The 14,402-nt window shown below is 38.5% G+C and overlaps 1 protein-coding gene across 2 annotated transcripts in view; it reads right to left on the minus strand.

Annotated features, from left to right (window-relative positions):
* Positions 1 to 14,402, minus strand: part of AATF (apoptosis antagonizing transcription factor) — a 101,533-nt gene that overhangs the window by 21,306 nt on the left and 65,825 nt on the right. For both annotated transcript variants that reach the window (XM_077745577.1, XM_077745576.1), the window contains exons 9-11: positions 12,892 to 12,959; positions 10,973 to 11,053; positions 1,302 to 1,373 (exon numbers count right to left, since the gene is read on the minus strand). In XM_077745577.1, coding sequence (XP_077601703.1) covers positions 1,302 to 1,373; positions 10,973 to 11,053; positions 12,892 to 12,959 — 221 coding nt within the window. The remainder of the gene's footprint in view (positions 1 to 1,301; positions 1,374 to 10,972; positions 11,054 to 12,891; positions 12,960 to 14,402) is intronic.

A 14,402-nucleotide genomic window follows, 5' to 3' on the forward strand; every position in this document is an offset into this window, starting at 1 on the left:
CACAAAAGGATATAATTTTAGTTATATTCTAAAGAAAAATAAGAATATACCCAAAAAGAACTCATAAAGACTGAAAGGAGGGGTACCTGGCCAGCTCAGTCAGTGGAGCATGTTACTCTTGATCTTGGGGTTATGAGTTCAAGCCCCACTTTGGGTAGAGAGATTACTTTAAAATAAATATAAAAAATAAATAAATAAATAAAATGAAATGTTTAGGAAAAAAAGACTGAAAGGAAACATCCAGAGATGCTACAGTGGCTCTCTCCTGAATATGCATATGTATATGTATATGTATATATTTACATACAGACATTTCCTAGCTCCCTATGCTGAGAGAACCTAGGAACAGTTAAACCCAGTGGCAATGAACACCCTTAGCATACAGATCTTGGTTTCTAAATACCACAACCCACAAAAAAGAATCAGGGTGCCGTGGAGAAAGGTGGACTCCAGGCTGGAACAGGGAAAGTATAAGGCGAGCCTAGAGCATTCTGTTGTCAGAAAGTAAGAACGTACTCAAGGAATGGGGATATTTCAGAAGGACAAAAAGCCAGCCTGAAAGGGCTTCATTAATGTTGGACAATTTCAAATCAAAATAAATAATGACGGTAACAGATAATTCACTGAATAAGAAAGCAGGAGTTCATACTGATATAAATGAGTAGCAAATAAATTAATGAGAAGGGATATGACTAAATAAGTAATATAAACATATTACAATATAGTAAAATGCCAACTAATAAATATAGAAGGAATTATTCTTTAAAAAATGGCTATTAACTGCAATATTATGAGGATACATTTCTTGGATACCCTTCTATCTTGTTTCAGTTTTATAAAATGAGCAAGTACTTCTTTTGTAAAAATATTTTTAAAAGCCTCAACAGCAGTCTGAACAAACACAACTTACTACACATCTCTAGAGCAGTCTCAAGGGCCATTTCATAATGGAGAGCATATGTACAAAACCCCCAAAAACACAGAGCAAGTACTAGTGCTGTCCTGACTCATGTGTCTGTCCTAGAGAAAAGCCCAGATATCCTAGGCCAGATGGCTAAAGTTAAAAACAAAACAGCAAAAGCAAACAGAAACCAACTAAAGGCAGCACTGATATTTACAGAAATTTTGTTTTGGTTTTACAGTAATGATGGGGTGAAGAGATGTGACAAGGACCCTTGCTATGATGCCAGTGACAAATGGTTAACTGATAAGAAGAAATGGAGAGGGCAACAGGCTGTAGAACAGGTCAATATCAGGCTGTCATGGAGCCATTTGAGACACATAATTAATCTATTACTCACCTGGCATCATCATTCATTGTAGTTTGGTCAATAGGTGCCATGAAGCTCAGGAGCTTGCTAAGGACATGAAACCTAAATAAAGCAGGAAACAAATGGCAGCAACATTAGTAACTATTAACCTAGAAAAGGAAACACATTCTATGAGCTAACAAACTCCAGGACTGACCACAGGAGCATCTGGCTCCAGAGTGGAATAGGGAACAATTCATTGGCACATACTAGTCACAACTGTATTTCCCTCTAGTTCTTCAATATTACAGGAGAAAAGTCTGATAAAAGCACATTGTAAATCACAGAAGTTCAACACAGATTCATTTACATCATAGTCCCAAAAAAGAGTAGATACACTTGTGCTCTTGAGCAATATACTAATCCTCAAACATTACTCCAGGCAGAAAACAAAGAAGACCTGAGTATCCTGTTTTCCTCCTCTAAGTGTACCTTCATCATTTTCAGTGTCATTACTAGTAGGTAGTAGTGTAGGTGGTGGTACAACACCCAAGTTACAATGCCTCACCACCACCATACTCACTAGCATTAGTTCCCTGAGTCAGACAAGGCTTCACTAGATCCAGTCTTTCATTTCCCCCATCCTTAAGTGAAGGATTACATCTGAGTACAAAACAAGTTTGATCCCTAGATCTTCAAGTCATGGTGTTATGGAAATTTAAATAACATCACTTCCATTTTTCACCAATAGAAAAAAAGGGTATTTTAATTTTTTTTAATGTTTCATTCATCCTTGAGAGTAAGAGAGAGAGAGAGAAAGAGAGAGAGAGAGAGAGAGACAGAGAGAAACAGAGCACGAGCAGGGGAGGAGCAGAGAGAGAAGAAGACACAGAATCTGAAGCAGGCTCCAGGCTCTAGGTTGTCAGCACAGAGCCTGACATGGGGCTCCATCCCACAAACCATGAGATCATGACCTGGGCCGAAGTCAGACACTTAACTAACTGAGCCACCCAGGCACCCCAAAAAAGGGTATTTTTGTATGGAGTGCTTCGAGATCCTCCAGTGAAAGGAGCTGAATAACTATATGACCCTCTACAGACCAAATTATACTGAAGAGAATTAAAAGGAGGTAGCCCTTTCTGTTCATTATAAAAGGCTGTATGACAATATGCATATTATAAAATTCTAACCAAAATACTCTACTTAGGGTCACCTGGGTGGCTCAGTTGGTTGAGTGTCTGACTTCAGCTCAGGTCATGATCTCACAGTTGACAAGTTCGAGGCCCTTATCGGGCTCTGTGATGACAGCTCAGAGCCTGGAGCCTGCTTCAGATTCTGTCTCTCTCTCTTTCTGCCCCTCCCTCGCTCATGCTCTGTCTCTCTCTGTCTCAAAAATAAAATAAACATTAAAAAAATTCTTAATTAAAAAAAAAACCTCTATTTGGGGGGCATCTGGCTGGCTCAGTTGGTAGATCATGTGATTCTTGATCTCAGGGTTTTAAGTTTGAGCCCCACATGGGGTGTAGAGATTACTTAAAAAAAATCTTTCAAAAAACCCACAAAATTCTACTTGAAAAGAACACTATCCACAAACAAAAATATGGTATTTAACAAAAATATGGTATTTTCATGTACATATTAACTTTACAGTGTTAAAAACATTTTTTACGCATATCAAATAATTTGATTCTCTACAGTACCACCCATCTAAGCCTCCCACATTTCATTCTTTTTTCTCTTAACAAATGAATTTTGCAAGAATAATAGTAATGAGGGGCACCTGGGTGGCTTCAGTCTGTTAGGCGTCCAACTTTGGCTCAGGTCATGATCTCACAGTCCCTAAGTTTGAGCCTTGAGTCAGGCTCTGTGCTAACAGCTCAGAGCTTGGAGCCTGCTCTGGATTCTGTGTCTCCCTCTCTGCCCCTCCCTGCTCACACTCTGTCTCTCTCTTCCTCAAAAATAAATAAATGTTAAAAAATTAAAAAAAAAATAAGAAAAATAGTAATGAGATTTTCCCCATTACAAGAGTAATAGAAAAAGTATAAATTCATTGTAGAAAATATGGGGAAAAAAAACAATGAAGCACACACAAAATGTATAGTTCTTTCACCCACACAGTTGTTAACATTTTGATAAGTTATGTTTGTTTTAATAGTGACGCTGTTATTTACACACACACATACACACACATAAATTTTCTAAGTTCTTTTCTTCACTTAGTATTGTAAGCTTTGTCCCATAACAATATCGGAATAGCTATCTACAATTCCAGGAGTGGAAATACTATAATACGTTTTTGAACATTTATATGCTTCTAATTCTTCATATTTCATAAGATGCAAAAACAAAATCTCTATGTAGACTTGTTTTTTTAAATGTCTGCCACCTCCTAATTATAAAAATATATAATTCCTATAAAAATAATCCAAATACAGAAATGTATAGAAAATAGACAAGCCTCCTGCAGCCTTATACCCCACTGGTAATTAAAACTGTTAAGTATAGCTGTAGGAATTTCCATATATAAGACAAATATAAACTTAGCAGTTTTCACATAAAACGACTGTTGTAATATACTTAATACTCCGTATTATGCTTTTTTCCACTGAACCTTGCCATATTCTATTCTTTTCCATAGTTACAGAATATTTCATCGTCAATATATTATAATTTTTTTATTTTTGAGAGAGAGAGAGAGCGCACAAGCAGGGGAGGGGCAGAGAGAGAAAGGGTGACACAGAATCGAAAGCAGGCTCCAGGCTCTGACATGTCAGCACAGAGCCTGATGAGGGGCTGGAACTCGGAATTCACGAACCATGAGTCATGACCTGAGCTGAAGTTGGACACTTACTTAGCCGACTGAGCCACCCAGGCACCTCTAGACTGTTCTCCTTAGAAGCCATACTAAACAGTGCTAAAGTGAAAACTCTTATACTTAGATTATTGTATGTTTGTTCACGTACTTCTTTCAGACAAATTTTGAGATGTGAAATTGCTGCTGAATCAAAAGGTATATATATTGAAAGTTGAAACACTGAGCCAAAATATCCTCCATAGGGTTATGTTAATGAGACTATAATCATTCACATAACCTTTTATGTGTAAAGTATAAGTACTATTAATAAATGCATTTTAATGTCTTTAGGCTTTGCCAAACTTTGGTGTCCAACTGAAAACACGAGTACTGTTCTTGGCTGTATCCAAAGAGAGGTTTAATTCACTCTTTGAACAAAGACTATGAGCTCTACTCCACAGCTGTATTGTCCAATCCAGCAGTCAATGGCCACATACGGTTATTTAGGCACTTGAAACGTGGCTAGTCTGATTGCTGCAAATGTGCCAAACGAGAAGTGCAGGAGACTTTGAAGACTTGAGATGGAAAAAAGAATGTAAAATATTCCATTAATAATTTTAAAACAATAAGTTAATAAATTGTTGAAATACTCAGTATTGAATAATTAAATATTCAATATTTTTGATATATTGAGTTAAGTGAAATACATTTTTAAACTTAAGTCCATCTGAGAGGCGCCTGGGTGGCTCAGTCAGTTAGGCGTCCAACTTTGGCTCAGGTCATGATTTCACGGTTCGTGGGTTCGAGCCCCACGTCAGGCTCTGTGCTGACAGCTTGCTTCAGATTCTGTATCTCCCTCTCTCTCTGACCCTCCCCTGTTCATGCTGTCTCTCTCTCTCTCTCTCTCTCACTAGTAAATAAAAACATTAAAAAAAAATTTTAAGCTTAACCATCTGATTCTTTTTACTTTATAAATGTTACTAGAACATTTAAAATTACATATGTAATATATGTTTTTATTGGATGATACTGCTCTGTGCAATACCTTTACATCTTAATACAGTACATTCAATAACTATTAACAGCATGATGAAAGACAGACTTTAAGAAGTAATCACATTAAAGATGATTTAGTAATGTGTACTTAATGCAATAGATTTCATCTAATCTCAGTGCTGCTGAGGGAGGATGCATATTTTAGTATTAAAAACACCTTTAACAACCATACCAAGAAAAGACAAATGTAATTTTGCTGTGGAAGGACAAACACAGTAAGACATCCTGTTATTAAAGGCTTGAGTTTAATTCATTTACATTAGAAATTTTGATTAAATCATGACCAAATCCACTTATATATAATACTGATAATCAATAGCTATAATTATTTTACCAAACCAAAATATCCCCCTTTTTTTTTTAAATGTTTTATTTATTTCTAGGAGAGAGAGAGAGAGACAGCGTGAGCAGGGGAGCGTCAGAGAGAGAGGGAGTCACAGACTGAAACAGGCTCCAGGCTCTGAGCTGGCAGTCAGCACAGAGCCCGACGCAGGGCTCGAACCCACGAACCGCGAGATCATGACCTAAGCGAAAGTCGGACGCTTAACCGACTAAGCCACCCAGGCGCCCCCCAAAATATCCCTTTTTATTCCTAATAAATTATTTGCTAGCATCCAATAACAAGTTACCATGCCCAGTCTGACAAGGCTGTTGGTCACTGACCTGCTATCATTTAAACTGATGTTTTCACAAAGTAATGTTCATCTTTGCTATAACATTTCTGAAAATCTCCTCTCTCCAACTCTATCACAAATAAGAGAGAAAACTTGCTCTCTAGTGGAACCTAGTATCAGTGATGGCAGCTGGGACATCTACCAGTCCTTCCTGAGGTCTAATTTAAGGAAGTTATTTATAATATTCTCACCTGACCTGGGCCACATGTTTAATCCTTCAGGGCAGAATGCTAATGTAGCCACTACATCAGTTTAGTGCCTATAGTGTGTCCTGCCCAGAGAAATAGGCCACAGGGTAGAAGCATGGGCTCTGTATTGTCACATTAAAGACATTAAAGCCTGGGTGGCTTAGTTGGGTTAAGCGTCTTACTCTTGATTTCGGCTGAGGTCATGATCTCATGGTTTGTGAGATGGAGCCCTTATCAGGCTCTGCACTGACAGCATGGAGTCTGCTTGGGATTCTCTCTCCCTCTTCTCTGCCTCTTCCCCATTTGAACATGTACATACACTCTTTCTCTCAAAATAAAAAATAGAAGCATGGGCTCTGCAATCAGACCAATTAGCTCAAACCCTAATTTGCTACTTATTAGCTCTATACCAGTTATGTGAGTTACTTATCTTCTCTAAGCACTTTACGGGAATTAGCTCATCTAATCTGATAATGACCCTCCCAAGTGTGACTTTAATTAATATACTCGTTTCACAGATGAGGAAACTGAAGCACAGAGATGTAAACGAACTGCCCAAGGTCTCCAGGTTGGTAAACAGAAGACTCAAGTTTCAACCTCACAGTCTAGCTCTAGAGTCTGCGTTTTTTGTTCTCTCTGCACATAAAATGCTTAACAGTACCTGACAGTGAGAGTTTTATAACTGTTGGTTATCACTATTACTATTACTAAAGATCAATCCCTGATTCTTTTTTTTTTAATTTTTTAAAAATGTTTTATTTATTTCTGAGAGAGAAAGACAGTGTGAGCAGGGGAGGGTCAGAGAGAGAGGGAGATACAGAATCTGAAGCAGGCTCTAGACTCTGAGCTGGCTGTCAGCACAGAGCCTGATGCAGGGCTCAAACCTACGAACCGTGAGATCATGACCTGAGCCAAAGTCGGATGCTTACCTGACTGAGCCACCCAGGCGCCCCAAGAAAGCCAGATGAATATGGATGATAAAACTACAAGACAATGCATAACACATGCCCTTTTTTGAATGTTTTAATTTCAGTAATTAATTGTATCAATTTTAGACTTATGGAAAGATTGCAGGCGTGCCTGGGTGGCTTAGTCGGTTAAGCATCTGACTTCAGCTCAGGTCACGATCTCAGTTTGTGAGTATGAGCCCAACCTTGGGCTCTCTGCTGTCAGCACAGAGCCTGCTTCAGCTCCTCTCTCCTCCAATCTCTCTCTGCCCTTCCTGCATGCACTCTCCCTCTTTCTCAAAAATAAATTTAAGAATGTTTTTAAAAAAGAAAGATTGCAAAAATAGTAGAGAGTTCATACCCTCGCCCAGCTTCCTCTAATGTTAACAATTTACATAAACATAGTGGAATTATGAAAATCAGGAATTTAACAATGATACAGTACTACTACCCAAATTATACAGCTTATTCAAATTTCACCCATTTTTTTTTTTAACCTGAGTGTCTTTTTTCTTTCCCAGGATCTAATCCAGGACCCTAAATTGCACATACTTGCAATGTCTCCGTAGTCTCCTTCACTCTGTTAGAGTTCCTCAGTCTTCGTTTTTCAAGTACTCACTATAGTCTACAGAATAAAGCCCAAATTCTTAGCACGGCCATGACCTAGCACTCAGCTACTCATACAGCTTTATCTCCTGCCTTTCCCCTATATTCACTTTAAGTTCCCGCCAAAATAAATTAAATTACAGTTCCCAAAATGGTACATACACTCTGAAGTCTGTGTTTTTGCAAACGTTATTCTCTTTGGCTTTTCATTGGGCTAACTCTGCTAGTGTGCTCAGTGTGAAGTGTGGAGGGCATCTTACTGGAAGTCTTCCTGAGCAACCTACACCCATTGCCCACAGGCAATGGGGTGGCCACTACATCAGGGATCCGCCACTGCATCACTGTCCACTTACTGAGGACATACTCCTTCAGGGTAGAATGGATCTCACCTGGCATCTCCATATGGTTCCTAGAACTTCAGCAGGAATCCTTTCTATATTTTAATTAACCACTTCTTACATTTTAATGTTTAGCCCAGTTTTAAATAGAGTATCTGTCTCCCACTTGCCTGCTGCCAGAATAAGATTGTCAATGTCTCTGGATTTACAAGGATGCATGAATCTAAATCACCATCAAAATGCTACAAAACCAGATCTATATACTTGCAACCATACCTCTAACGAACAGTTTAATGAGGTGAGTTTAATAAATTAATATAAGAAAAACAACTGCTATTAAAACAAAATCCTGGTTTTTTCTTTCAACTTAATAAATAATAACCATGACAAGTATATTTTGATTTGGAAAACAAAAGATTCATGTTCTCATAAGTTATTTGCCATGCTAGAAAAGTACTCAGTTCCCCAACACTCACCCAGACTTCTTACTCTGTGCTATGTTTAGGTTATAGTCATTTCTCCTTACCTAGTGAGCATGTTAATTGTCCAAAAAACATTTCTGGCTGACTAATGTCTACAAGGAATTACAATACATAGATAGGGTTCTTGCTCTCAAGGGGCACATACATATAGGAACTTGCCCCAATATAAAATTCGTAACAGTAATGTAGAAAAGAGATTTTCTCCCCTCTTAATTCTTCTGAAGACAGTATATTTGCAACAGCAATACCAACAGGGTAAGTACCAGAGAAACCAAAGAAATTAATACTTTCAAATGCTTACTACCTACCAGACATTTACACATCATTTTTAAAAAGATTTTTTTAATGTTTATTTTTGAGAGAGAGAGAATGTGAGCTCATGAGTGGGGAGGGGAAGAGAGAGAGAGAGAGAGAGAGAGAGCGAGCGCGCTCCAAAGCAGGCTCCAACTTCTGAGTTGTCAGTATAGAGCCTAATGTGGGGCTTGAACCCACAAACTGGAGATCATGACCTGAGCTGAAGTCAGACACTTAACTGACTGAGCCACCCAGACGCCCCATTTATACATCATTTTAATTTTCAGACCAAATCTATAAAGCAGGCTTTTTAATGTTTATTCATTTTTGAGAGACCAAGAGAAACAGAGAGTGAGTGGGGGAAGGACAAAGAGAGGGAGACAGAACCCGAAGCAGGCTCCAGGCTCTCAGCTGTCACCACAGCACCCACCGCAGGGCTCAAACCCACGAACTGGAGATCAATACCTGAGTCTAAGTTGGATGCTTAACCAACTGAGCCACCCAGGCCTCCCCTATAAAGTAGAGATTATTATCTCTACTTAGTAAATGAGAAAAATGAAGTCCAGAGAATAAAGAACAACCAAAATCATATAGCCAGTCAAAGCCAGGATTTGAACCCAACTCCCTGGATTCTGGGTTTCTCCCTCTAGAGAATATGTATAGCCTCATAAAGCTACAATTTTAAAAGCACAGTACTGGAGGAGTGCCTGGATGGCTCAGTTAGGTGAGCATCAGACTCTTGATTTCAGCTCAGGTCATCATCTCACATTTTTGAGACCGAGCCCCACATTGGGCTCCACACTGGGTGTGCAGACTGCTTGGGATTCTCTTTCTCCCTCCCCACTGCCCCTTCCTCCAGTCACATTCTTGCTTCTCTCAAAACAGAAATTAAAAAAATAAAAGCACAATACTGGAGAAAAATCTGATCTCAACATTAAAGAGTAAGTTTGGCTCTCTAGTCCATGCTCTTAACCACCCCACTAAAAACAAACCTGGAAAAGCATGAAGACTTGAAAATTCCAACACATTAAAAAAAGTTGAACAAACTATAAAACTGAACCTGAAATTTAAGAAAGTGACTTTGAATAAAATGATGATGAAAAGCTGCTTTGCACTTCTGCAAAGTTAAAGAGAAATACATATATCCTGGTGAGTTTGGTACATATAAAAACAGGTTAATTAAAGTAGTTGTGAAAAAAATAAAGTAGTTGTGAAGTCAACTTCTCTGAAGTTATTTAAAAATGAGATAGATCCACATTTGTCTAAAGGTAATTCAATGACAGGCAGGCTCTAATAAGGATGTGGGATTAGCTATCTGTCTAAACTGTCCTAACACAATGAGTTTAAGATTTTTTTCCAAGTGTTCCTCAATTACAAGACGTTTCTTTGACATGGAGGCTTTGTGTGAATGATACTACATAACAGTCATAAAATATGTATCTGCACACTACACACACACACGACTGAGGGGTTTCCTATAGTCGGAAATATGTTTTCTCATAAAAATTATATTTCTTAGGGGCACCTGGCTGGGTCAGGCAGTCGAGCATGAGACTCTTGATCTCGGGGTCATGAGTTTGAGCCTCACTGTAGGGACAGAGACTGCTGAAAAATAAAATCTTTAAAAAAATTATATTTCTCATCTCATTTAAGCACATTGTTAATATTCTCTGGAATCTTCGTTTATATCTTCTTCGCACAGTGCGTACATGTATGGCATCATGAAAATGGACCAATATAATCCTATTTTAAATAAGCATCCAAAGTAAAACTGTTACATTGTTCTATACAAATTGCTTTTTAAATATAAGACAATTTCAACTATCCTATCTTGTTTTCTTATTTCTCTTTCAGGAAAATACAGGTATTATTTAACTCATCCTTTCACAACAGCAGAACAAAAAGGTACTAAAACTATAGTATTAGAGTATGGTATTAGAGTGAGAAAAATTGAGCCTCAAAAAAAGCCACCAATAGGGCGCCTGGGCAGCTCAGCTGGTTAAACGTCCAACTTTGGCTCAGGTCATGATCTCACAGTTCATGGGTTCAAGTCCCACATCGGGCTCTGTGCCGACAGCTAACTCAGAGCCTGGAGCCTGCTTCAGATTCTGTATCTCCCTCTCTGACTCTCCCCTGCTCACGCTGTCTCTCTGTCTCTCTGTCTCTGTCTCTCTCAGAAATAAATAAAACATTTTTTTTTAAAAAGCCACCAATATTGTTTTAGTTATTTCTCTGATCCTTAAAAACAGAATCATTAGAAGAAATAGAGAAATGACATAATAGCCTTTAAAATACAACAGATGTAACGTAACATGTGAAAATTCATTCTAAAAAGTAACTCACCGAAGTTTCCTTCCTTTGCTGGCTTTCCTATCTACTTTCTTGTGGATTTTGCTTCGTAATTTCTGGATCGCAAGCCACTGCCTGGGAAATTCACAAGCAATGTTATGCATCATCACGGACACAAATAGTTACACCTATTGACAAATTGGAATTTTTCTCACTAACAACCCTGAAGAAAGAAATCATCAACCTACATCAAGTTCCTCAAGATAGTCTGGGGCCAAAGCGACTAATCAATTGAAGAGGATTTGTACAATGGTAAAAAAAACAAATGGCAGCTGGGAAATTCTACAGCAAATTTGGTTAACAATGCTTCTTACTGTCTAGAGTTGCTGTGACAAGCACTAAATCCAGCAGTCTGCAGGAAAATCCATCAAATGGGGTATAGCTGCTTGGGTTTGCTTTCAACGTTTTGGTTTTACAGCATGTTCTATTACTATTATTGTAACTGCTGTTTGGCCTGAATAAACAAATTCTTCAATTTTCCCTTTTTTAATACCCAAGTGCTTTTTCTTGCACTTGCCAATTTTTGCTAATTTTTTATAATTATCCACTACTGACACTAGTTTTCTAGCCATTTTGTTTATTTAATTTTTATTTCATCTGTAGTATTTAAGAAGGTGCTCCTGAGAGGTAAGAGTTCTTCCCCCCCCATATAGTCTCAATATGACTGTTGTACCTATGAAAAAGTAAACAGTAATCCTTTACTATCAAATATGGAGTCAGTCTTCAAATTTCTCAGATCATCTCAATTTTACAGTTAGTTTGTCTGAATCAGGACCCAAACAATATTCATATATCCTATAGTCCTTTTAGATTAAAAGGAATTAATCTTTCAAATAAAGGATACTGGGCTAAGAAAATCTTCATTGATTCCTCACATGAACAAATTCCTCATATGAACAAACATGAAAAAAAGGAGAAGCAGCAGCAGCTAGTCATCTTACCTGATTTATACAATGAAAACTCAACATCAGAAAAAAAATAATCTAGGGAAATCCAATTACTGTAATCTTAATATAATCTTAATTACCATAATCTATTTTATTGTAAAGTCAGATAAATGTACAATATAATCACCACTTAAATGCAATTTGCTGTATCACATTAAATTTATAGTGAGCAGCTCTCTATAGCCTTCCAGAGATACACAAAATATAAACAATATCCTACCCCTAAAACTCAAAGAATGTTTTACTCAAATAAAATTATTTCATCAACACAAATTTTTTGTTGCATTCTCAAAATGCTGCTCTTCCCAGAATCCCATCCTGGCCCTTCAGCTTTTGTTTCATGTTTTTGCAAATTATGGCTCATGGCTATTTAAATGTACACTATTCATTAGGTAGCACTCTAAATGCCCTTTTTATTTTCCAACCACAGGATGAAGCATACACACAAGAGCCTTCCTTCACTACTTTACATTCTACCCTGACATCTGGGTAATGCTGCCACGTTCCATTTCTAATTGTGCCGAGGCTTTTACTGAAGAGGTGGAGGTCTAAATTAGGGCAGACTCGAACAAAGCAGATTCAACTATAAGCAAGGAACCTGTTGTGCACAGTGCCACGTTCTTGACGGCTGAGAGCACACATTTGGGTGGTTGCTTTTTATCCACTGGTCAGAGATTGATACAGATACAATTACTGCCCAAATCAGAGAGCTAAGGGCATAAGGAGGATTCTGAAAAACAAACTCTAAAACACATATAGGTGTTTTATACTCTCATTCAAACTTCACTTAAGGCAGGGTAGGGTTAAACAGGATTTACATTATTTTGTCTCTCTAGCTCTTATTATCTTGCTTAACTTCCATAATTATAGGGCTGACCACTGACTTTGAGGCAGAATTAATGGGACTAAAAGGAAGAAACTATTATATAGGCTGCTTGCATGAACAGAAAGCCATATCTAAATTACCTTCCCATGGCCACCTGATCATTGGGATCCAAGGAGCTGGTCTTCCGTTCTATGAGTTCTCGAAGGAGCTAGCGGAAAAAGGAAAGCAACTGATTTATTTATCATCTCCCAGCACCAACTGACTTTAAAAGGGCATAGTAGGAATTCTGAATGGCATACTGACAGCTCTAAAACTACAATCAATAAGGGACAACCCAGTGGCAAGAGCATGACTGAATTCCCATTAACCCTTTCATATTTATATATCTTTAAAAAGGTGGCTATGGCAATAGCTGAGAACAGAAGTCCATTTAGAAGACTTATTGTACTGCAGTTCATTTCAAATGGATCAATGAGTGTGCAACATTCCCTTCATTGTTTTTATGATTAGTTTTGTCCACCTCATCGATACCGATGGAGAATCTTTAAAAGGTCAGGTGGAAAAGGCTGTGTGACAAAAAGGAAAATGCATCAGCTTCTCACCAATAGGATAATGGTACATGGTTAACTTCTGACCTATAATCTCCAACAGCCAGGAAGGTCTTCCTCAGGCAAAAGCCTTTATTACATGTAATTAAAAGTGTGAACTTCACTCTCTTCCTTTCCACACCTGGTACTCCACTATGCTTACTATGAAGCAATGCAATATGTATGACACCAACGCATTCATGGCCACAACAATTCTAAGAGGGAACCTCCTAACGGAAGTCATAAGTGTGTACTGCAAATATGGGAGAACTGGTCTCTTGTCCCATAGTGAGCTTCATGGGGACTCTACATTCCTCTCCTACTCTCCTCCTGGTCCTGGGCAGTCCGCTGCATCTGACCCAAGTGTAAACGTATACCTTTCACACAGACTTAAGACTTTGTACTGGATGGGGTGCCTGGGTGGCTCAGTCACTTAAGCGTCTGACTTTGGCTCAGGTCATGATCTCATGGTTTATGGGTTCGAGCCCCACGTTGGGCTCTGTGCTGACAGCTAGCTCAGAGCCTGGAGCCTGCTTCAGATTCTGTGTCTCCCTCTCTCTGTGACCCTCCCCTGCTCACGCTCACTTGCGCGCTCTCTCTCTCTCTCTCAGAAATTTAAAACACACACACACACACACACACACACACACACACACACACACACACCCTTTAAGAATTTGCATTGGATCTTAAAGTCTTAGGTGAAAAGAAGTAATGTTTAGAAGTTAAACATTAGGGGTGCCCGGCTGGCTCAGTCGTTAGAGCATGTGACTCTTGATCTCAGGGTTGTGAGTTCAAGCCCCATGTTNTCTCTCAGAAATATAAAACACACACACACACACACACACACACACACACACACACCATTTAAGAATTTGCATTGGATCTTAAAGTCTTAGGTGAAAAGAAGTAATGTTTAGAAGTTAAACATTAGGGGTGCCCGGCTGGCTCAGTCGTTAGAGCATGTGACTCTTGATCTCAGGGTTGTGAGTTCAAGCCCCATGTTGGGTGTGTAGCCTACTTAAAAATGAAGAAAGGTTAAACATTAAGGAAGGACAGTTTTA

The sequence above is a fragment of the Crocuta crocuta genome, unplaced genomic scaffold, assembly GCF_008692635.1.
Source record: "Crocuta crocuta isolate KB4526 unplaced genomic scaffold, BGI_CrCroc_1.0 scaffold333, whole genome shotgun sequence".
NCBI classification, from domain to species: domain Eukaryota; kingdom Metazoa; phylum Chordata; class Mammalia; order Carnivora; family Hyaenidae; genus Crocuta; species Crocuta crocuta.